Source organism: Sminthopsis crassicaudata, chromosome 1, assembly GCF_048593235.1.
Source record: "Sminthopsis crassicaudata isolate SCR6 chromosome 1, ASM4859323v1, whole genome shotgun sequence".
Classification (NCBI taxonomy): Eukaryota; Metazoa; Chordata; class Mammalia; order Dasyuromorphia; family Dasyuridae; genus Sminthopsis; species Sminthopsis crassicaudata.
Window position 1 is genome coordinate 692,473,392 of NC_133617.1, and position 25,095 is coordinate 692,498,486.

The 25,095-nt window shown below is 35.2% G+C and overlaps 1 protein-coding gene across 15 annotated transcripts in view; it reads left to right on the forward strand.

Moving 5' to 3' along the window:
* The window catches only part of WNK2 (WNK lysine deficient protein kinase 2), a 363,168-nt gene that overhangs the window by 293,307 nt on the left and 44,766 nt on the right, over nucleotides 1–25,095 (forward strand). For 11 of the 15 annotated variants that reach the window (XM_074283635.1, XM_074283637.1, XM_074283636.1 and 8 more), the window contains 8 exons: nucleotides 4,835–5,029; nucleotides 9,404–9,973; nucleotides 12,735–13,046; nucleotides 13,797–13,846; nucleotides 15,895–16,063; nucleotides 16,174–16,290; nucleotides 20,350–20,517; nucleotides 20,899–20,944. In XM_074283635.1, coding sequence (XP_074139736.1) covers nucleotides 4,835–5,029; nucleotides 9,404–9,973; nucleotides 12,735–13,046; nucleotides 13,797–13,846; nucleotides 15,895–16,063; nucleotides 16,174–16,290; nucleotides 20,350–20,517; nucleotides 20,899–20,944 — 1,627 coding nt within the window. The remainder of the gene's footprint in view (nucleotides 1–4,834; nucleotides 5,030–9,403; nucleotides 9,974–12,734; nucleotides 13,047–13,796; nucleotides 13,847–15,894; nucleotides 16,064–16,173; nucleotides 16,291–20,349; nucleotides 20,518–20,898; nucleotides 20,945–25,095) is intronic. The other 4 variants (XM_074283646.1, XM_074283647.1, XM_074283649.1 and 1 more) reach the window with 1 other exon arrangement.

Sequence of the window (25,095 nt, forward strand, 5' to 3'; positions counted from 1 at the left end):
TACCTACAGAGAACCCAGGTCTGCAGCTTTCATATATGACAACTGAAGAGGAAAATGAATCTTCTAACACTAATCATGGCTTTAGAGCAGGAAGCAGTGTTAGAGCTCAGCCATTTCTATCCCTTTATTTTCTAGATGGAAAACAGAAGGTCAGCGAATTGAATTAATCTGCCTCAAGTCACACAGCTATTAAAGTACTTGAATTGAGATTTGAACCTGTATCCTCCAAATCCCACTTCCCTTTGCCTCTCTCATATGCCCATTTCCTAGTTTCTTGAAGTTCTCGTTGCCGATGATTCATCCATCCCCCCTACTTTAATTTACCACCAGGATAGTTATACCTTAGAAATCACCATCATTCAAACACCATAATCCTTTTTCTGAATAGTATTCTCATCATAAACCTTTCTACAACTATTCATCACCTTCATTATGACTCATTCCCTAGCACTTGCTTCTCTCACTATTCTGGCCTGACTTTCCTGCCTTCCCAACCTTGATCAGCTTTTAGGATCAGCTTGACTTTTCACTATTTTTACCCTCTTAATCTTAACTACCATTTGCTTCTTATATTCCTACTTTGGAGCCATTGGAGGTTGCTGGAGCAGGTCATCAAGGCATTCCTACTGCATCAGTAAGCATTTATTCAAGTCAACAAATATTTAATAGTGTCTTACTATATGTCCAATACTAGATAGGTTCAGGAAATACAAAGAAAGCGTAGTAACTCATGGAACCTTCATTTAATGGGCCCACTAAAAATCTATGCTTGTATCATTTGAGGCTTGTGTTCCACATGATCATCCTCTTAAGCATTCCTTATTTCCACTCTATTTTGCTATGATTTAACTCTTCTTCTTACCCCTTCCCCCTCAATCATTCTCTGGTGAAACTACTTCCTTACTAAATGTAAGTCTTTCCCTGTGCCTTCTATTCCATCTCTATCAATCCTTGAACTTAAGTTACTTTATCTCCTTCCTCTCTTGCATCTTCTATTTTCCCCTCTTTGTTGGGTCTTTAACCCTTAGACTGCAAATTTGCTCAGATCTCCTGTATCATAAAAAGAAAAGAAAATTCAATTTACCTTTCCAGCCTCTGCAAACTGTTATATCATCTTTCAATCTCCTCTGTGCTGTCAAACTATTAGAAAGAATCATCTACCTTTCTTGTCATTTATTTCTTCATTGTCCACTCTTTCTTTTTCCCCTGGAAATCTGTACTCAGTGTCTATGATTCTATTCCAAGAGTTTCCTCCTAAATCTCTGATGGTCTCCATATCACCCAATCCAATGATACTTTCCCCCCAGATTTTCCCATTGACTCGGACTTTATGGCATTAGAAATTGTTGAATACATGATCTTCTGTGATACTTCCCCCACCTTAGCTTCCATGACACTATCCTCTTACCTCTCTGTAACTCATCTCATTTTTGTTCCTCCTTTAATCTCTCTGTCCCTTAAACATGTGTATTTCCCAGCATCTTATGCTAATCCCTTTTCATTTCTATTCCTCTCTTCTCTTCCATCTCCTTCATTTGACTTTAATAGTAACCTTTATGCAAGTGATTTCTAATGCTATATCTTCACCCTCAGCCTCTTCTCAGAGTTATGGGCCTGTCTTCTTCCATCTGCCTATTAGATATGTCCCACTTGATTGTCCTACCAGCACTTCAAACTAAACATTTCCAGAAACTAAGCTCATTCCTTCCATTCAAACTTAATCTGTCTGCCCCAGCTACTAGTGATTTGTGGCACCACTAATCCAATATTCCAGGCACATAACTCCATTAAATCATCCCTTTTAGCACCTGTATATCCAGTTAGCTGCAAAATAGATTAGTTCTATTTTAGTCTCTTAAAAATCATACTTCCCTCCTCTGTCCCTAACCTATTCCCATTTTCTTCTTCATATTAAAAGCTCTTCTTTGTGTGCCTCTTTTATATGAGAAAATTTTTCCCATTTTACCTCTCCCTTATTCTCATCTCTTCAATTTTTTTTAGAGATCATTCCCTCTTAATCAACTCACATACATATCCTCTATACCAATTCTAAATTCCTGCCCTAGTAATGACAGAGTTCTTAGGGTTATAAGCATCATCTTCCCATATACTAATGTAAAGCAGCTTAATTTTATCGAATCCCTCTTTCATGTTTACCTTTTCATCTTTCTCTTGAATCTTCTTATCAAAATTTCTATTAATCTTTGTCTTTTCATCAGGAATTTTTGGAATTTCTCCTATTAAATATCCATCTTTTGTCTCTGAAGTATCACATTATTTCACTGGGTAGGTTTTTAAAAATTGTGTGTTTCTCACTGCTTTAAGTATTTTCTCTGACTTGAAAGCTCTGAAATTTTCTTCTATTTTTTCATTATTTTTATTTTATTTTCTTGTTTAATGGAGTCATTAGTTTTTACTTGTCCAATTCTAATTTTTTTTTTTTTGCTTAGGTAATTGGGGTTAAGTGACTTGCCCAGAGTCACACAGTTAGGAAGTATTAAGTATCTGAGGCTAGATTTGAACTCAGGTCTTCCTGACTTCCAAGCTGGTGCTCTATCCACTGTACCACCTAGCTGCCCCTCCACTTTTAATTTTTAAGAAATTATTTTCTTTATTGAGATTTTGTATCTCTTTTCCCACTTGGCCAGTTTTACTTTTTAAAGAGTTCTTTTCTTCAATAAATTTTTGTTCCTTTTTCAAATGACATGTTCTGCTTTTTTTGGCAGCTATTTTCACGTTTTTCTTCTTTTGAGTTTACATATTGGCCTATATTCTGCAACCATAGTAGGTTTTTGTGGTCAAGTTTTTGGTTTTGGTTTTTTTGTTGTTATTTTTGTTATTTGCTTATTTTTTCACCTTATGTCTAGACTTGGAACTTTATGTTAAAATTGGACTCTGCTCACTTTGGGGAGTAGAGGCATTGTCCCACGCTTCAGGTTTTTTTTTTTTTGCAATTTTTGTTTTCAGAGTTAGTTCTGAGAGTTTGCAGGTTTGGGGTACTTCCAAAATGGTATGATCCTTTTATTCTCTGAGTCTACACTCTTGCCTTATTCAGGAAGGGTTCCTGATCACCTACAGCCACAAGTCTTGGCCTTCTTCTTTGCCTTAGTACTGTGGCCAGGACCTCTGCTACTTTTTGACCAATCATTGTCACTTTTTCCCTAAAAATGTGACCCAGAATTAAATGTATATGGGCTAAAGAGTTGCCATTTGGCACCAGTTGTACCCAGTGCTAGCAAAGAGTGACCTGTGGTCTCTTTCTAACTAGGTGTTCTACCCGTCTCTGTCTAACCATTTCTGCAGCATGTGTATGTTCCAAAGAGACTTTCATTAGACCTCCACTCCAATGTTATAGACTTCTGCTGGCTTTTTAAGTTTTCTTAGGCCAGAAAAATATTTTACCTTGATATTGTTGCCTGCCACTCCAAAATTTGATTTGAGGCCTTATTTTAAAGTTGTTTGGGAGAGAATGTTTGGAGAGTCCAGCCTTTTTTGAGTTTTACTTTCAATAATATCCAGCTCTTTCTCTCAGCTCTCACTGTGGTGACATTGTTTAGTCTTTGCTCCTCTTCCCAATTATAAGTATTTTAAGTATTTTTTCCCCTCATATTTTTCATAATACTTTGCAAAGATCACGTACTTCCTTATATAAATTTTTTTTAAAATTTGGCCCCTATTCCCACCAATTAGATTGTAATCTCTGAGAACAAAACCTGTGTCTTATTTATCTTTGCATATCCAATGTCTCATATTATGCTGTGTACACATTAAGTATGTAACGTACTTTAAGTGGAATTGAAAATTATTTGAAACATTGGCCATTCCACTCAGGAGACTATCCTGGGACTTAGGAAGATGTCTTATTAATGCAGACCCCATGGAAGTCGCTGAGAATTTAAGAAAAGCTGGAGTTTGGCTTGAGAGCTTCACATAGGGAGCTGATTTATAGGTTTATAGTTTGCAAGAATTTTTTTAAAACCTAGAAGAGATTCAAGAGATGCAGTGATTCTGCATTCTCATTTTTAGACATGAGGAAATGGAAACTTGGTGAACTTGAGACATATCTAAGTTGACATTAAGTTTGTGAAAGAGACAGTACAGATAACCTGTTCTTCTGCCTCCCAAACCATCAGGGTCTTTCATACCACTTCTCAGTAAATAAAAGCTGCTTCTCACTTAAGCAAAAATATCTAAACATGGTGCTCTAAATTGTCAATCCCTCAATCAAGCATTTATTAAATGCCTGCTATTAAAGACTACTTTCCTATCCCTGGAAGGTACTTAGATGCCTTAGGAAGAACTGTTTATTTGTGATATCCTATTAGTTACATAGAACAAGAAAGCTCTGTAGTGATTCTGAGTGTGCCCGTGAAGTTGTAGAAGGAAGAGGAAAGATTATTGGCTTGATCATATCCTCAACTGGACTATCCAAATAATGACATTGACTTAACAGATATTTCTTAAGTGACTACTGTGCGTAGAACACTTTGCACACTAGTCAGGGGGAGCAAAGAGTTTCAAGAAGCTACCACTTGCCCTTATGGCTGGCATATGAACATGGAAGCAGAGAGCACCAACTTCATAGCCGTCAGAGAACTAGAAATTGCTGTCATTGGGAAGGGTGTTGCTTCACAGAGTGAAATATTTCTATAAAAATAATAATAATTACATTATATATGAATATATAATACACTATAATATATAAGATATGTATATATGGTATATTACATATGTCTTGTATAATAGGTAAGGTAAATTTTCTTTTTAAAAAATATGGTCAACAGGGTGCATTTGTGTGACAGTTGAATGATGAATGATGTTGGATTTTTTGCAGCCTCCACCCCTGGCTCAGCCAGCTCCAATACAGCAAGTTCTTGCCAGTCAGCCTGTGTGCCCACACCAGCCAGCACCTCATCACTTGTCTCAGTACCCGACCCCACCTTCCCAGGTAGCTGCTGCCAGTCAGCTGCAGCCCGTGCAGATGCCACAGGTGCCGCTACAGCCGCTTCCTCAAGTGCCACCTGCCCAGGTAAGCTGTGACCTTCTAACCTGGGTGGGAGGAAGAGGGAGAAGGGGGGGGCACACAAGTGAATGAGTTGCTCTTTGAGGTGCACCTGTATACCCAAAAAGAAAGAATCAGCCTTGTTGAGTGAATGTAATTGGAAATTCAGTTCACATTACTAATTTTGCATGCTAACTTTTGAGTGGTGGTACTGATGATAATAATAATAGTAAAAGGAAGAGCTAATATCCACATAGCACTTTGAGGACCACAAAGCATTTAAGTAATTTATTCCATCATAGGAGAGCAAATATATTTTTTTAATGTGATTAAATGTAGGGCTTCTCTAGTTTCAAATTAAAGTTTCTATACCCAATTACATTGGATGTACCCCAAAGCTTAATAAAAATAGCCTATGCATAGCCTTATGCTTTTCCTAATACTGCAACCTAAATCAATTTTGTATCTATCAGCTTCTGTAATTTTTATCTTAATGCTACCTCTGCTTTCACAACAACACATCCACTTCCTCCTTTTTGTTTTCCCAAAGTACAAGTAGATGAGGAGTATTTTTTCTTAAGCCTGACCTTCCTTTCTGCCTCATTTCTATTCCTCTCCCCTTTGTTCATCCATCAAAGGCATCTTTTGCTGTGCTTTTAAGTGAGCCTGATACAGATTTGACTCCTTTTCCCCAGTCACAGGCTACCTGGGCATGTAAGATGCCTTTCTCGTTCTGGTTCTTAAGATTCTCTAGGTACCTAAGGAGCAGGCACTAGTGATAGAGTTTCTGGAAACAGGAGAGATCATTACTAGATTTTCTGTTGTAAAGCAGAAAGTGAGAGACCACTGGTGGGACACCGTATACCAGCTCATTTCACGTCCTGTTGGAGATAGGTTCTCTCCTGAGGTACATGTAGGCTTCTTTACCTGAGAGCGCAGTGTCATTCCATACACAAAGAAAATAAATTTTGTCACTTAAGAAGAGATTTGCTTTGATTATTCAGATGTGAAGGACATGGAGGACAATTTATGAAACAAAGCAAATTCATACTGTACACAGTAAAGATTATGTGGCATTTGCTCACATCCATTATTTAGAATACAGAAATCTCAGGTCTTCAAATGTACAATACAAAACTTAGTATAAAAAGTAAATATCTCATTTCCTTTGTAAGAAAGGAAATTGTGTACAAGTTTTAGATAAACTATGTAACCGTTTCTAAATAGTAGCTATATAGCAGTGGATAGTGTTAGTTCCAATCTGATCTGCGATATTTACTAGCTGTATGATTCTGGTCAGTTCACTTAATCTTATTTTCCTCGGGACCCTCATTTGTAAAAACTGGAGAAAAAAATAGCAACCACTCTAATATCTTTGTCAAGAAAATCTCAAATGAAGAACCTAGCACAATTTAAATTAGTGAACAATAAGCACATTTTTAAACTCATTATTTGCTAATTGGCAATAGTTTTTCTAAAATATCCATTGTGATGAAAACTAATTTTTTTTTTTTAATTAATCATTGGGCATCTCATCCATCAACTTTGAGATTGTGATCCACCAATTTTCTTCTAGTAGTATGGAGGTGCACGTCAATTTCCTGAGATCTATACACATAAATTAGAAAATTAGCTTATCTAATTTCATCTGGCACAGTATTCTTCTGTTCAAATTTACATGTTTATTGGAACTACTTTCCCTGTTTACCCCCTTGATAGTTGTTTTCCTACTGTATTATACAGTGCCCCCTCTCCCTTGCCATTAGAAAATAAGGTAATGCATCTAGCATGTTGGATGGCTCTCATTAGAATAATTTATAAGAAAACATGAAGAATAAAATCTGTCACTAAGCAGCTATTTTGTCATTGAGTTGTTTGGCTTGTGACTAACTGCTGTGATCCCATTTTGGGTTTACTTGGAAAGATGCAAGAGTGGATTGCTGTGTCCCTCTGCAGCTCATTTACAGATGAGGAAACTGAGCAAACAAAGTTAAATGACTTGCCTAGGCTCACACTGCTAGTAAGTGCTTAAGGCCAGATTTTAACTTGCTAAAGTGAATCTTCCAGACTCCAGGCCCTATACTCTATCCACTGTGACCCCTAACTGCCCTAAAAAGCTCCTAGTGGGCACCCACAAGCACTGTGCTAGCTGCTTTTGATATAAATATAAAAATAAGTAATGTGTGCTAGATAAATTACACAGGATATATATAAAATAAATACAGAAAGACAAGAATTAACTCTAGAGATCTCTTGAGGAACTGGCATTTCAGCTGATATTTAATCAATAAGAAGACTTGGAAGGTTTACAAATTGCTGAGGAAAGAGGACTCTCTTTAAAAAAAAAAAATCCAAATGCAGATAATTATTTGTTTATTGTAAGATTACTGTCACTCTTTGAATAGTCCATCTTAAGTCCTAAATATGAGCTTTGCTTTTCAAAAGGATGTTTCAAATCTGGCCTCAGACACTTAACACTTCCTATTTGTGTGATCCTGGGCAAGTCACTTAATCCCAATTGCCTCAGAAAAACAAACAAACAAAATAAGCAGGATAAGTAAGTTTGATATTTAAGATTTATTTTTCAAATTTATTTTTCAAATGATCTTTTTCACGTTTGAAAAAATTTTTTTAAATATTTGCTTTAAATTTATTTGTTCTGGCCTTTGCAACTATGCACAATAACATGTTATTCATAGACATAAATACTTTTCAAGAAAACTGTTTTTCTCCTAAAAAAACCTAGAAATCAGTGTTAATTTTTCTTAGAATAAATGCGCTTAAGACCCTCAGATTCAAATCTTCAACTTACATTGTCCAATGTTTGTTCACAGAGTTATTCTTTACCTTTGTTTAAAAGGCTGAAAATCAAGTTGAGACAAATTGATTTCTCTGGAGCCCTGTTATAAGATTTGTGACTTTCTGTTCCGTTAAGGCATGAAAAGACTGGTCAGTTTTGGATTTCAGCTCCCCCATTACTCATGCACCAGTGTGGGGCCAGTGTTTGCAATGCAAACACAGCCAGTAAGGAGTGCTCGAAGAAATGTTTTCACTGGAAGGAAAATCCTGTACCACCTCTATTCCCACCCTCACCCCCCAAAATGTTGTTTTTTTTCAGCTTTAGTTTTGAGGTATTAAGTAACTTAAGTATACATTGGCTATGTTGAGTTTAGAATGGGCTGTTTTCAAATAAAAGCTGTTTAAAGCATTAAATGATAGCCTAAGAAACAAGCTCACAATTTATATTCATGAAAATCCTTTTCTTGCTTTTGGAGGTACCAGTCCCTTTCTTGTCATTTCTTTCTTTGACAGCATTCACCTGCAAATTAGCAGTATAAACTAGGCTGCTTCTTCCTATGTTGTTATAAAAACATCTTGAGAGTACTTTAATTCTATAATCAAGAACTGACAGTGATCAAGATTTTCCTTTATAGCAAATGAACTTGGATTATTTTCGTTTTATACCTTCTGGCTTTTTTGTAAGAGTAGATTAGTAAACTTGGCACTTCTACTTGAATTACATTTATTTTAATTATTTTTCCCCTCCTGCTACCATGAAACATTATCCCAGGAGTAAAATTTTTCTTCTTTTTGTATCAAGATTGTAGCCAACATCTTGGGATAAACATTTTTGTTTTTTTATGTAGTTTTTGGGGTGGGTGGACTGAGGAGGGGTTAGTGAGAGGGAGAAGAAAGCTGTTATCATCTATTATTTCATTCATGTTGAAAATTTCTTCTCACAGACGTATTCGTTCATTCATTCATTCATTCATGTGTGCAATTTAGCCTTAGTTGTTTGGCACATTGACAAGTTAAATGACTTGCCCAGAATCACATGATATGTCAGAGGCAAAATTTCATTGAACCCAAGTCATTCTTACTGCATTCTATTTTGTATGTCAAGATTGTAGCTTATGAAAATCCTGTAAAACCATTGAGATAAACATGACAAATGTATCCATAATGAGTATAGGATAGGTTCCTTTTTTCTTTTTTTAATAATCTAAAGCCTTATTTCAAGGCTTCACGAAGTTGACTTCAGTTCTTCGAAGGTATTGCTAATGGAGCAAAAGTTTTGGTACACCCTACCAAGCTGAAAAGGCTTTGAATGCATGCCCGATGATTCACCTTGTCTCATCCAAGGGACAGCCTTGGCTAAATTTAGAAAGGTTGACCACCAGGTTGGTCTCAGGGGCTAATTTTTTTCTTTTGATTCTTGCAACTCTCAAAGAGCATATGCTACATTCTAGAAGGGTTGTGATCTGTGTTAGTGGGGTTCACTGATGACATTGTGGATTGTCAAAGCACCAAAGTAAGTATTAAGTTTGGGAAGCTACTGAGGCTTTGTGTATAGCATCAGTGAGAACTCCTGCAATTGATCTGATGTTATATCTTTTTCAGATTCCTCAGTTTCCTGTCATTCCTCCAATCACTCCTCTGGCAGGAATTGACAACATTCCTCCAAACCTCTCTGATTTACCTGCTGCAAATGTGCCCCCTCTCCCTGCTCCTTCTCAGTATTTTTCTCCTGCTGTGATTTTGCCAAGCCTTTCCATAAACCCTGTCGCCCCTCTGCCGGCTACCCCTGCCCTCCCTGTGCAGGCTGTCAAACTTCCCCACACTTCTGTGGCCCCCTTGGTCATGCCCTGCCAAACAATAGTGCCAAATATGTCTGCTACGACAATACCTTTGTTGGCCGTGGCCCCGCAAGGCGTCACTGCCTTGCCCATCCATCAGGCCGTTACCCAGCTCCCCCCTCAACCGCTGTACCAGGCTGCTTTCCAGCCCCTCATCCAGAGTGAAGTCCCCCCCTCTCCCCATCACACTCAGAACTTACAAGCAGTCTCCCAGCAGCAGCCGCCGCCGGCTCCACCACCCCAGCCGCAGCTGCCTCCTCTTCCTCAGTCCCTTCAGCCAAGCATAATTCATCCTTCAGAACAGGCTATTCCAGCTTCTGGGGCTGGTAACCAGGTAATCAATTTGATGTATTCTGCTCATTTTGGCATTCAGGAGTTCATTGTTAAAAGAGTCTGGGAATCAAGAATACATCTGTGTTGGCAATTAGAGATACTTCTCACTTAATCAGAAGCAACTCCTTCTCCTGGTCATCTCTTCTGGGTGACTTGCCCACCAGAGTAGAAACCAGGGAGAGAAAAAACACAGGCCGCTCTTTTGAGGGCTTGGATATGAGAGGAAAAATCCTTGTACTGATAATTAAATTTTTGGATTGTCCTTCCTCCTCTTCTCTTCCTCACTTTGGTTGGTAGGGGGCTGCCAGCAATCAAAGATTTTTCAAGCTTGAACTATAATAATAAAGAGAATTGTTGTTTTGTGTTTGACATCATGAGTGACTGCTCTGTGTAGAGCAATAGTGTTAGACACACAGTCTGCAGGCCACATGTGATCCACAACATTCTCGAAAGTGGCCAGAACCAGATTAAAATGTAGTTCCTATCTGATTTTAATGTGTTGATGTGTAAAAGAAATAATAAAAGCATTTCTGGCTTTCTAAGTCAGTATGCAGCCACGGGAATCCTTGTGTACAATTTAGTGACCCTGTGCTTATCCAAATTTGAAACCACCAATACACAGGCTCTTGTAAAAAGAACAAGCACATAGGAAGAGGTATTCTATTAATTATGCATCAGGAAATATATATATTAGGATTTCCTGCTTTGCATGTTGGACTCAAAGACCTCTAAGATCTTTTCTTATTCTGAGAATTTCTGATTCTGTAATCATTGGTAGAAATATAAAGCAGAATACTTTTTTGATTTTTTTTTTTTTTTTTTTTTTTTAAGAAAAGTAATATTGGCAATACTTTAGTGAGAGCTATTATACTCTATATCACTGAGAGGGAACAGCAATCATATCTTGTTGGAAAAGAGAAGTAAGATTCAGGGCTATTCTGCTGATGAATTTCCATTTTCCATTCCAAATATATAACTTGTTATGTTTTCTTGATTCTCTCAGTACGAAAGTTCTATAAACAAATCATGTCACAGTAAGTCTGTTTTAGGTTTATTCTTAGCATCACCTTCAGCTAATGAATGTTGCAGAGCACTGCAGAAAACATTTTGGATAAATCACTTAAAATTGTGTAGTGATGTTAGGTATTTTTTAGATCAAGTTAGATGCAAAAGACCCTAACTGTAAGATAAGAGTTATTAGTTGTGATATAATACTGTGATCATACAGTAACTCCCAGACAATATAATTTTGAGTGATTTAATCTAATATCTGCAGTTAACAGAATATCCTATCAGTTCAGAATAGTGTCTAAATAAAAAAATTTTAAATGTGATGCATGTATCTGTGAGTGTGTGTGTGTGTGTGTGTGAAAAAGAGAGAGAGAATAAATGAGAATGCTTCAATCTGTATTCCAACACAATTAGTCAATTAGTTCCTTCTCTGAGTATGGCTAAGATTTTTCAGCATAAGAGAGAAGTAGAAAGGAAGGCAGAGGGAGAATGAAATAAAATGTAGGTCCTGGAGTCACGTGCTCAGTTTGGTTAATACTCTTCAGGCTTTCCCAGCCTCTCTAAATCTGCCCTGTTGGATTTCTGCTGTTTATGTAGTGATAGGCAGAGGTGATCAAGGTCATTGTGCTTTCAATCATTATTATATCTCTGGAGAAAGCTAATGTGTCATTAGGAAGGATAATGAGTTCAACTCCATGACTCTGAGGTCTCCTCCAGCTCTAGTATCCTATGACTCTAGGTCAAAGAAATAACTCTGAATGAAATCAAAGCAATAGATTGGAGCAGAGAACATTGAAAGAAATTCCCAGGTCCTCATTTGCTTTCACCTTTTACAGAGATTCTGTCAGCTAAGCAATTGGATGGAACCCCATCTACTCCCATTTTGTGATAACTTTGACTCAAGCACACTCAAGTTAATGTCTGATCTTTGTGAAGATTAATTCTGTCTTCACTCCCCCACGTCTATATTATAATGTTACTTTCTGAAGGGAAGATTCTCTTGAAACACAACCCAGAAATTAAAGGTTTTATGTCCTTATTGCCATCTGCATTAAATTTTATTTAAATAATCTTAATAGTGCCTTTTTAACAAAAAGAAAGAGGGGGAAAAAAAAAAACTCAAAACAAAACATATACTTCCCAAGATCAACTAATGAAAGGTGGCAAGTATTGATTACTTGATGCTTGTGTGTGTATATGTGTGGGTGTTGGATTTTGTGGTGGTGGTTTTGTTATATTTTTATTTTTTAATCAGTCGTGATTTAATCACTGTGCATGGGTTGAAATAATATAATGCATGAATTGGGGCAGAAAAATGGAATGCTCCAGGATGGTCTCAGGATAGATCATTTAAGGAGTTTTCCAAGACTGAACTAGCTTGTACTTACTGGCATATTGATCTCTTATCCAGTTTTTCCAAACCATTTTGAAATTTGTAAATCATATGTTATCCTGACTGCCTTTATATGTTGTATACCATCCCCCAAAGGCTACAGAATGAAATAATATTCAATATATGAAATACTGATTTTGATTTGTAATTGAATAAGAAAAATTTACTGACCTATTTCCATATATATCACAATTTTCAAGTGAACTCAAGCTGGATAAATTTAATTCCTTGTGTTGGTGTCCTATGTGTTTGTGTGGGATTGTTTTCCTTCATTATTCCCAAAGACTTTTAGAATTTGGTTCTTAAATCTATGGATTAAATAAAGAAATACTAATATGCATTGTTCATTATGCCATAGCAAATACTTATTGGACAACCTCCTCCATATACGGTGGATGTTGCAGCCCAGGTCCCTGTTGTACCAGTCCGGGCATCGTCAGTCCTGTCTCCACCTCTACAGTTCCAGCCTGAAATAATTCCTCCCATCGTTGCCTCAGAGCATCTTCCTCAGATTTCTGGTACTCTGGCTACCACTACTATGTCACTTGATCATAGTTTGCCTGTTCAGACAACTGGCCTCCTGCCTCAGCCAAACCCACCCCATTCCCTAGGACCTTCAGCTCCCGTTTCATGTCCTACTATTCAGCTAACAGCAGAACCACCTCAAGAGGTATAATATATTTGTTCTAAATACCTTTTCAATTAAACAGGTCTTTCAATCAACTTGAATTGTAGCTCTAAAATTTACAAAGAGAAAAGTATTTTTAAATTGACCCAAACTATTAAATTGTTAAGTTTAACCATGATGACTGTGCTCATAGTTCTTTTTAAGTAGAAGGCAGAGGTGTATGACTAACGATTTGTGACCCTAATTACTTGCTTTAGGGCATACTTTCTAGAGTAGTCAAATGGATGTAATATTCTATCTTATTTTCTTTCTTAGCTCACACATTAGTTAAGTTCACATTACAGTATATTGGCTTCAGAGTTTTTCCCTGATCCTTGTGTTAAGGTGGATAGAGAAAATTTCCCTTAAAGGAAATTGGAAAGATAAAACTCACTGTTAGCTAATTAATGTCGCTTTCCAGGTATGGGAAGAAAAAAGATTTGTTTTCAGTTACATAATGTATTTTGGCAGCTTTTAGAAAACCAGATTGATGCTAAAGTACATGATAATAAAAAGTTTAATTCTTAGAAATCTATATCTGTTTTGTTATTGGGCCATTTCTGAGCCCTGTTTTCATATTGCAATTTGTGTAGAATTTTCACCAGCTAAACCAGATCAAGTTATGTTTAAAGTACATCCTTGTACAAAATCCTATGAAGAATTAAGGGACCTTGTATTTACCAGCAACTTCACAATAAGCAAATTTTGTTAATATACTGAGCTTCCTCTTTTTCATTCCTTGTTTTGTTTCAGGATCAGACAATCCAGGAGAAACAACCTACTCTCCTACAGAGCTGTGAAAGGTAATTTTGCCTAAAAGTCAAAAGGAATCAAAGCCAGAAGCCAGTGATATTTCCATCTTCACTGGCATAATCTCAGATAGTTCTCCATCTTGTAACATAATGTCACAAAAAATTAAAAATGGTGAACTATTCCTTTGTCTAGAATGGCTAAATAAATGTCCATTATCTCTCTCAGAATGGAAAAAAAAGTGTTTTGTGTGTATATACACGTACACACATATTTATGTACATGAAACATACACATGTATGTACACATACACAGATCATATATACATACATGTACTGTGTGTATGCCCTCCTGTATACATACATATATATATATATATATATATATATATATATATATATATATTTAATTATGTTTTCTTTATTTTCATAATTTATCTTGTTTTTGTTTTTTTTTTCCTGAGGCTGGGGTTAAGTGACTTGCCCAGGGTCACACAGCTAGGAAGTGTTAAGTGTTTGAAACCAGATTTGAACTCGGGTCCTCCTGAATTCAAGGCTGGTGCTCTATCCACTGAGCCACCTAGCTGCCCCCTTCATAATTTATCTTAAGAAAGATATGTAAAGGTAGAGGGGGGAGAGAAAGAGAGATGGATAGACAAATAGAGAGATGTTCCTTTATATGTTAATTTGTATTGCCAGTCTTATATTCTGGGATAAAGGTTTATAAATTTCTTTAACCTCGTGTTCTTCTTTCTATAGATTTTATTTTGACCTTATTGGGTTCTTCTCTGACTTAAAGTCATTAATTCATAACATTTGGAGTTAGAATGGTAGATCATCTGAGTCTAAATTGAGTATACAATTCATTCTAATCAAGTCTCTCTGGTATCCTCAAAAGACCAAAAGAGTTTTGTATTTGTATTCCCAATACCTAATGCAGCAAATTGAGCAAAGGAGATTAGATTGAATCTAGTCCAAACTCCTCAGTTTGCAGGTGGGGAAAACAAATTCCCATAGGAGTAACAAGTATATTTCCAAGGTCACAGATATTGTTGATGGCAGAAACAAGACTTCAAAATGTAGGAGTCATGATTCTATTCAGTTTTGTTTGCCACACTATCCTATGCTACTCTTCTCTCCAAGTCATTGTGATTTTTCATCTTTCAGTGGAGAATTAGGGGTTTCAAACCTGAAACTCTTCAAAATTCTTCTATGATTTGGTATTAAGTATATTTGGGGTACACCTCCTAGTGATTTTAGGGGAAAGGTCAAAGTTAACATTCTTTCCTATAACATATCTCTTTGTGTCCCTGTAATTACATTGTTCTCTTTATATCCATGATTTATCCTAGCTGATAAAGCCCTTGACTTGATTCTTATAATTAGGAACTTTTTCTCCTTGGTTTTCATATTAGATGGGCAGACACCATATTCATACCAGGGCAGTGGAATTCCTGACAGTTTTAGGAACTAGACATGTTTGACCAATTGTGATAGGGTTTAAGAGATAACCTAATAGTTTTTGAAGTGTATCTCAGAGACCAGAGATTAGACTTAATTCTTTTTGGCCATAATGGGTAATATAACGATTATTTGAAGAGAGACATTTAGCTTGATGTGAGAAAAACCTCTTAATGATTGGAGTTATCAGAAAGTGGAATGGATATTCTTTAAACAAAGGCTGGATGACTGCTTGATGTTATAGAGGTGAATCTTTTCCAGAAACATGTCTACTTTTGAAATGTCTTGTTTAAGTTAATGAAAGCAAGTGAACATTTTGCCACCAAAGGATCTAGGTTTATATTTTGCCTTTGATAATTATTATTTGCATGATTTTGGGCAAATCTGTCTCATTACTGTCTGCTGAGGCTTTAGTTTCCTCATATTTCAAATGAAGGACCTGAACTAGATGGCCTCTGAAATCCTATCTTCTAGTCTATGGTCTTAGGGTTCAAAGCATGATGAATTTTCAGGTTAAAATATTGTATTATGTTATTTTAAAATCTTGCTCCTGAAAGCCCCCCTACATTTTAAAAGGTTGATCTTGGTATTTTGCTTTGTTTTCGTTGTTTCCCTTCATAAATATTCTTGGTTTTGGTAAGCTATGGAGGATCTGATGTGGCGTCCGGAAAAGAATTGAGTGATAGCTGTGAAGGTACATTTGGAGGTGGGAAACAGGAAGGAAAATCTTCAAAGAAGCATCATCGGAAATCTACTCGCACACGGTCACGTCAAGAAAAAGCCAACAAATCAAAACTGACTATCCTTAATGTGAGTTGCGCGCACGTGCGTGTGTGTGTGTGTGTATGCTCACATGCATGCATGTTTATATACAACTCTTTAGCCTGCTTGGGTGACTGATGAGCATCTATATTTTCTAGGTTTGTAACACTGGAGATAAAATGGTAGAGTGCCAGTTGGAAACACACAATCACAAAATGGTAACTTTTAAGTTTGACCTAGATGGGGATGCTCCAGAAGAAATTGCTACTTATATGGTAAGACTTGGCTTTTAGATTTCCAATAGTAAATCAAAAAATCTTTTTATTTTCAAAACATATACATGGATAATTTTTCAACATTGACCTTTGCAAAACTTTTGTGTTTCAATTTCCCTTCCCATCTTCCCATCCTCCCCTCATCTAGATGGCAAGTAATCCAATGTATATTAAACATCGTAAAAATATATGTTAAATCCTATATATGCATTTATTAAATCAAAAATATTGAATTATAATTTTTTCTTAGTGCAAGGGTTCTTAACTTTAATATCTGTATATAATTATAATTTGTTTTCTTTATAATTCTGCTATTTTATTCTATGTACTTAAAACCTTTCTGAGAAAGGGGTCCATAGGCTTTCCCAGATTGTCAAAGGAGATTGATATATAAAAAACTCTGCTTTGAGGCAATGAAAAAGCATATCATTGATAAAAATTTAGTATTTATATAGCACATTAAATTTTGCAAAACACTTTGCAAATATTATCTCATTTTATTCTGAAATGTCCTGAAATTTAATTTGTCCTTTAGGGTGTGAAGATTTAAGGGTAGGGAAGACATTGGGGGAAAAATTAAAGATAGAAGGGCCTCTCTAAAGGCTACCCCCATTTGTCCTCTCTGATCCCTGGATTTAGATCTCTTTAGTCCACATGGATAGTAAAGAGTAGTTTATTGTTCTTTTTCCCAGGGTTTCTTAAATTTTTTCCACTCATAACCCCTTTTCATCCAAGAAATTTTTATATGACCTCAGGTATATGGATATATAAAATAAGTATACAGCTATATATTTTCTTTTATTTTTAATTAATTAATTAATTTAATTAAATTTTAAAAAAATTTTATGCATGGGTAATTTTCCAGCATTGACAATTGCAAAACCTTTTGTTTCAACTTTTCCCCTCCTTCCCCCCACCCATTACCCCAGATGGCAGGTTGACCAATACATGTTAAATATAAGTTAAATACAACATATGTATACATGTCCAAACAGTTATTTTGCTGTACAAAAAGAATCAGACTTTGAAACAGTGTAAAATTAGCATGTGAAGGAAATAAAAAAATGAAGTCAGACAAAAATAGAGGGATTGGAAATTCTTTGTAGTGGTTCATAGTCAACTTCTAGAGTTCTTTCGCTGGGTGTAGCTGGTTCAGTTCATTACTGCTCTATTGGGACTGATTTGGTTTATCTCATTGTTGGAGATGGCCACGTCCATCAGAATACATCCTCATACAGTATTGTTGTTGAAGTGTATAATGATCTCTTGGTCTTGCTCATTTCACTCAGCATCAATTCAAGTAAGTCTCTCCAGGCCTTTCTGAAATCATCCTGCTGGTCATTTCTTACAGAACAATGATATTCAAATACCACAATTTATTCAGCCATTCTCCAATTGATAGGCATTGATTCATTTTCCAGTTTCTGGCCACTACAAAAAGGTCTGCCACAAACATTCTTGCACATACAGGTCCCTTTCCCTTTTTTAAGATCTCTTTGGGTTATAAGCCCAGTAGTAGCACTGCTGGATCAAAGGTATGCACAATTTGATAACTTTTTGAGCAAAGTTCCAGATTGCTCTCCAGAATGGCTGGATTCTTTCACAACTCCACCAACAATGTATCAATGTCCCAATTTTCCATATCTCCTCTAACATTCATCATTATTTGTTCCTGTCATCTTAGCCAATCTGACAGGTGTATAGTGCTATCCCAGAGTTGTCTTAATTTCCATTTCTCTGATAATAATGACTTGGAGCATCTTTTCATATGGCTAGAAATAGTTTCAATTTCTTTGTCTGAGAATTGTCTGTTCATATCCTTTGACCATTTATCAATTGGAGAAACAACTATATATTTTCTAATAATTTTGCCACCTCCACATTCAGTTATGTGATCCCATATGGGGATCATGAACCAAAGTTTAAGAAAATTTGCTTTATCCAACCTAATCCCACCCAAATATTTTTGGTCCTGGAAGGTATATCGGATATTTAACTTCATTTAGATTCTTAAAGAATGGGTATTCTGGTTAAGTGAATATATTCATTAACTTAAAAACTACTTGTTTGAACCAAATTGTTTAAAATCATTTAGAAAACAATGCTGTAGTATTTTTATTTGTTTTATTGAGTTTAGTATAGAATATTTATTTGGAAATTTTCTTTCATTAAGGAGCTCTCTGAGTTTGCTGAGTTGCATATTAGTTTACATTTTACAGACCTGTTAGTGAAGATGTAAGATGAGATTGAATATATACTGACTCCTGAAATTTCAGAGTTTGAGATAGGGGGTGAGACCAAATGTCTGTTCATATTTTGCCTCGGGGACAAAAAAACAAAAAACAAGTCACATACATACCAAATGAAGCATGGGATCTAATTAATTTGGTAACTGTGATTTTAATATATTGAGAAATTTGAAACTTAAAGAATTTCACTTTATTGTAGATATTGTGGACCTAGTAAGATGTCCTTTGAAGGAAAGATTATAATATAGGTATTACTCTTATTTCCTAACATCAACATCATATTGAAAGTAATCATAATATAAAATATTAATATTATTTGAGAGGTCATTATATTTAAAATTGCTTGAAATTAAAAATGTCTGAGAACCAGGCATTCCCAGAGTGCCTCATATATCTCTCTATAATACTGTATTTGTGTTACAATTAGTACTAAATCTAGAGACTAGAAAAGCATACTGAGAAACCTATTTCATTAAATTCAGCTTTTCTAGAGAATATAAAGGTTTTCTAGGAATGATGTAATAAAGAATCTAGGAAAGAAGTCAGGATGAAAAAATATATTTAAAGGAAGCAGAGAGAAGAAACTGGGGAATTGGTGGATACATTTCTCTGTGAGAGGAAATTGGAAAGAGAGATTCAGCATTACCTTAGAATTATTTCATTGATAGAATGTCCATGGAAGGTAATTATAGAGTTTTTGTTGAAACAACAATATCTAGTAAACCTTGGAAAGATTAAGGATAATTCACAAGCAACTAAAAAGTTCAAGGAATCTTATCCCTAGTCCCAGGAAAGAGAACTGTTTTTGTGAAAATTGTTTTCTCTTTACCAGGGGGTACCAAAATTCCCATCTGTAAAATTAGACGTGACTACACTGTGCTGCCATTCTGTTCAAGAAAAGATGGGGTGCCCACTGTGATACCAAGTGAAACTTAGCTCTATTCTTTTGTAAAGGTAGAAAAAGGAGCCAGAAGAAACCCAGAAATAACTGTAATGATTAAAGGTCACATGTGGTATACTCCCTACCTTTGTCCAGTTGAGTAAAATGATATGGAAAAGAGGCTGCAGGAATCAACTAGATTGTGTCAAGGCTTCAGATTTGGTTGTTTATACCCTGGCTTAAGCTATGTGAAGAATTAGCTCCTGACAGGTCATTGAATGCCCTATTAAAATGGAAAAGGTTGTTGACTAGACCAAGAAGGCTTTAAATTACAGTTTGAAGAGATGTAGAAAAATTTCTAGCTAAAAATTTTGCATAATAAAATATTATTTAAGAAAACCATTAGTGAGAGGCAAAAAACCAAATCCATTTTTCACTATTTTTTAGCTCTAATTTAATTAAATTCTAATACCATTCTAGTCTACATGTACTATATTTCTCTTTCGTGATCTCTACCCATTCTAATCTACCAATATTTTTCACACTACCACCAGATTAAATTTTCTGTAAAAACCCACATGGTAGAGTGAATAAAAAGCTGGAACCAAGAAGACCAAGTTCTATATTTCAAGCCTCTGACCTGAGACAAATTACTTAGCCTCTCAGTACTCCAAGTAAACTTCTAAGATTATAAATTAAAAAACAGTGGTAAAAGGAACCTGTCTCCAAGAATTCTTTACATAGCTGAAATCCCATTGTGGTTTCAAGAAACACAGATACAGTAAAACAACAATGTCCTAGTTCATATCCAGGAATCACCAATCTCTAAGATAGAAGGGATCACAGTTCCCTTCTCCAGCATTCTTCTCTGATCTTTATCATCTTATTTCTAAAATCCAAATTGTTCCTCTGAGTCCTTTGTGTTTACAGGTAGAGAATGAATTTATACTTCAGACCGAAAAGGAAACCTTCATTGAACAAATGAAAGATATCATCGATAAAGCAGAAGACATGCTCAGTGAGGATATGGAGTGTGAGCAGAACTCAGATCAAGGAATGAGCCCTCAGCATAATGCCTACGGAGTAGACACTGGAGAAGTGAGTTTCATGTGCCTCTATTAGTGAATATTAAATAAAGGGATAGAAATGCTTTTGGGCACTTACATACTGAATTTCTTGTGGAAACACTAGTAATCATTATAGATAATAATCTAATGTGAGGCAGAAGATTGAAATGTAGGTGATCTCTTTTAAAGATTTTTTTTTCAATTTAACTATACTCAAGCTCCAAGTGGATGCATTGGCTTATATCATCATATAAGCAAGTAAGAAAAGTAAAGAAGTTACCTTTTGCATCTCTGGCTAGATGACCTCTTAAGATTAAATCAGTGAAATTTATAATTTACACCAGGATGTTTTTGAAGAAGTTTCATTTTCATATTAATCACATTAATTTCTAATCTATTGTCCCTTAAAAAGGAGAATCGGCAATCTCAAGTGAATGCCCCTGTGTATCAACAGAATGGTAAGCATACTTTCCTTGCTACCTTACAAAAATTTGAATGAAAATCCTATCTTCTTGTGTCATGATGTAGAAGCTATTCTAAGTGCTTGAAAGCCCTGGCATTGGGAAGAACATTCTGAACTGCATTTTAGGCACAAAACTGTTAGAAACAATTTATTTTATTAATTTACATGAAAACAGATATAAATATTTCTTCTTAGAGAAAGAGACCAAAGCTGAACAGAATTTCCTTGTATCTTCAAAAATCTCTCTCACAAGCCACTTCTTTCTGGTCTGCAATTTATAGTGTTTCTAGAAAAATATGTTATTTTACAGTTATTCTTATTTGTTAAAATATGTTATTCTACAGTTAGCTAGAAAATGGAAAAAGTAAAAGTTTACTTCACATTCTCCTTCATTAACATATCAATGATATTCATTTTTGGTATACCCTTGGAGATTTATTTTCCTAAAACGCTTCAATTCTTCTTTGACCATTTCTTTTAATTTTCCCTTTTTAGTAGTTCAAAGATAAATTAAAGGGAATACTTTTATTATCAAGAATAACTAGAAGTTCTGCGACCTTGTTTTTTTTTTTTTAACATTCTAATAATTATATTTCAGCATATTCTAATATATTCAGCATATATATATATATATAATATATATATATATTCCTTTATATATTTACAAACATTTTTCTATATTTGATGCATTTTAAAATCATTCTTCTGAGAATAGGGTCCATCCACAAGCTAGGGCAGGCTGTTAGACACAAAAAAGTTTAAGAACCTTAGTTTTAGTCTTATTATTAAATTTTTTTACTTTGAGAAGGATGCCCTCCTAAACTAATTATGAATTCTTTTGCCTTTTTAGAAGGGAAAAGAGTATTCAGTGGAATTGGACATTGTTTCACAAGTAATAAAGGAAGACTGGTAAAGTTTCTCTTTCCAATTAGTCCAAAGAAAGAGCAGGGTCACCTCAGTATATATATTTCCACATTCATCAGAGGGCAAATGCTGGCAGTTTCTAACAAGTTGGGAAGGCTTCAAATATCTGTCCAGTAAAAGACTATTTGTCTAAAGAAAGGCCAGCCTGCCTGAGTTAATCCCACAAGTTTCATCTACCATTTGCTGACTTTTTTTTTAACCACAGCCTCCCTCATGACAAAGATGCAGAATTCTTCAGACTTATGTCATTGGCAAAAGAAGAAGCAGAAATATTAGAAAAAACAGGATTCTTAGGTGGTCAGCATCAGCAGACACTCTGGTGGCCTGCAAGACTTCTGAGTCTGGCCCAAACCAAATTAAAATATAATTAGAAAGTGTTTAACAAAATAAATAAAAGTTTAGTATAATGTAGATAGTGTAATTTGTGGGTTTCTAAGTTAATGTGGAGCTCCCTGCAGGTACCTGTTTTTATTTGAGTTTGACATCAGTGGAGTACATCTATTATATTTCAGCGAGAGGATTCTTAGATATAATATTTTCTTAGTAACAAAGAAGTTGCTGTACTACTCAAGAAAAGGAAATGTATTCATGTTGATGTGCTTGCTAAAAGTGAAATCAAAAGACATGGCAAAGTGGGGGTTAATTGAAATAATAGTTCTCAAGTTCTTTTTGAAGAGGGGAATAAAGGGATACCTGAAAATGTAATTGCCTAACACACTTGGTAATTTTAGCTTGTGATCTTTATAAAAAATCATCACCAAACAGACTAGAATAATGGCCATAGCAACTTAGGTACCAAGTTATTGCAGAGGAAGAAGAAAGAAAACTTAAATATATATTCTGCAATTCACTTCAGCCAATATTAATCATTCATCACATGCTAGTCCCTAGAGTTTAGAAAAGTGAAAAATGACAAAGAGGTTTACAGTCCCATAGGAGAAAAATATGTAAATGGATAGAATGATGCAAAGTAGAATTTGATGAAGTATCACTTTCAGCTCATGACTTCAGGAAAGGCTTTCTGAAGAAAATAAAACCTTCAAGGAAAAAATCTAAAGAGTAGAAAGAGATATGCAAGATAACCTGTACTAATGCCTGGAGATACAAAGGAACAGGATGAGACTGGAGAACAGTTACCATTGCAATTTGATTGAAACATTGAATATATAAATGAAGATATCAGGTTGTAAGTCTGAGCCCATAAAATCTTAGAGATACATATGAGATATCTATCTGTTATTTTGCTATGAAGGCAGAAACATAGGGGAAGGGAAAGAGCATGGTAAAATATTGAATGATATGTCTAATGGGTAAGAAATATGATGTTCTGTCTTTTAAATTACTTACACCTAAATCTCATCAAGCCAGTCTTCATAAACATTATTGGCAGGTATTCAACATGACAATTCTTAAATAAAGGGTTACACATTTACAGAAATATATTTTAACTGACCAGTAATAATTGTGGATATAGAAGTCATTTTAGTCAAGAAACATGAAATGGAACATATCTGATATTAACTTTACAGTACTCTATTTCCCCCAGCATCTTTCAAAGACTTTAAGTTCCAAAACCATTTGATATTGGAAGAAAGTTTCTTCATTGGGTGTTTCCGATACATCACAGGTCCAATCAAAAACATGGATGATGGGGCAGCTGGGTGGCGCAGTGGATAGAGCACCAGCCCTGAAGTCAGGAGGACCCGAGTTCAAATCTGGTCTCAGACACTTAACACTTCCTGGCTGTGTGACCTTGGGCAAGTCACTTAACCCCAATTGCCCCAAAAAAAAAAAAAACCAAAACATGGATAATGAGGCTTTTCATGACAAATAATAGTGGAACTCTATCACATTTGAACTTTATCACTTAAATGTGGAGAAGTGACAATGACTTTTAAAAGGAAGTCAGTAAGACTAGTTGAACTTGGTAAAACACATATAGAATAATTAGTATAGGGATTGATTTTTCAAGACAAAAGAAGGGAAAATTTGCCTAAAATGAAAAAGATCAGCTAAGTGCTTTTACAGGGAGGAAAAAAGTAGCCAAAAAGCATCATTAAGAACCAACTTACCTATTTTACTTTTCATCTCTTAAATGTATGAAAATGTCTGTGAATATATCAAGGGTATTGCCAAAGCAGAATGAGAAAGGAACAACAATTAGATGTTCAGATGATTTTGCTCAATAGGCCAACACCTACAGAAAAACTGAATTGAGTTAGAGATTATATGAGATCCCATTGCATCCATTATTAATTTTAAGAATTATATTCAGAAGAAAAAATGCATCTTTTAAAGTTATTCTAAAACAAGATTTCTCCTACACATAATAACCTTGTCTAAGATTATAGGATGACAGATGCGACAATAAATATAGGCAGTGACCCGCAAGATAAGATGGAGAATAGTAGGAGACAATTAGTCATTCATCCAGCAAACTTTTATTAAGCTCCACTTTTGTATCATGCTTTCCACTTTGCATTCCTAAGATTTTTGCCATTATGATGGAAAGAATCTTGCACAAAATTGAAGCAAGAATTTGTAATTGATGGTGAGATTGTCCATATATTCCTAGTTACAGATAACTAGGTACTACTTGTTGTAGCAAAGCCCCATTGTAAAAGTTATTAAAATGTGAAAGTGTTTGGTCTAACCATTCCTAGTAGAATAACACAGTGAATGAAAAAAATATATTTTGTCAACACTTTGAAATGCATCCATACTCTGGAACCCATTCATAGAGTCAGTCCATTGATATAAATATATCTTGAAGGGGCATTGCAAACAGATAATGAGTTAAATCTCAATCAGTGTGGAATTAGACTGGAATGTATTTGGGAAACTACAGTGGTTTTTAATGATGTTCAAATTCCTCAAAAACCCATTTTCCTTAATAACAGTTTTACTCCCAGTTATGGGATATGATTGAGAATTATGAAATACTTCTATCTCAAAGTCAAAGTTCCAAATAATCCCAAATAATACAAAAATGATTGCACAGTAGAAATAACATAAATAAAATAATAACAATATATAATTATAATAATAAGTGTCATTTGTGTTGATTTTATCAAATGCAGAGACTTACAATGTTAAGGATATAGGTGAACAGAAATAATTAACAATCCTTAGGGAAAAGAAATAGAGGAAAGACTACTAAGTATAAAGTGGGAATGGGTGGGTCTTTTGATGGCTTATAGAAAAGACATTTACAAGAAATGT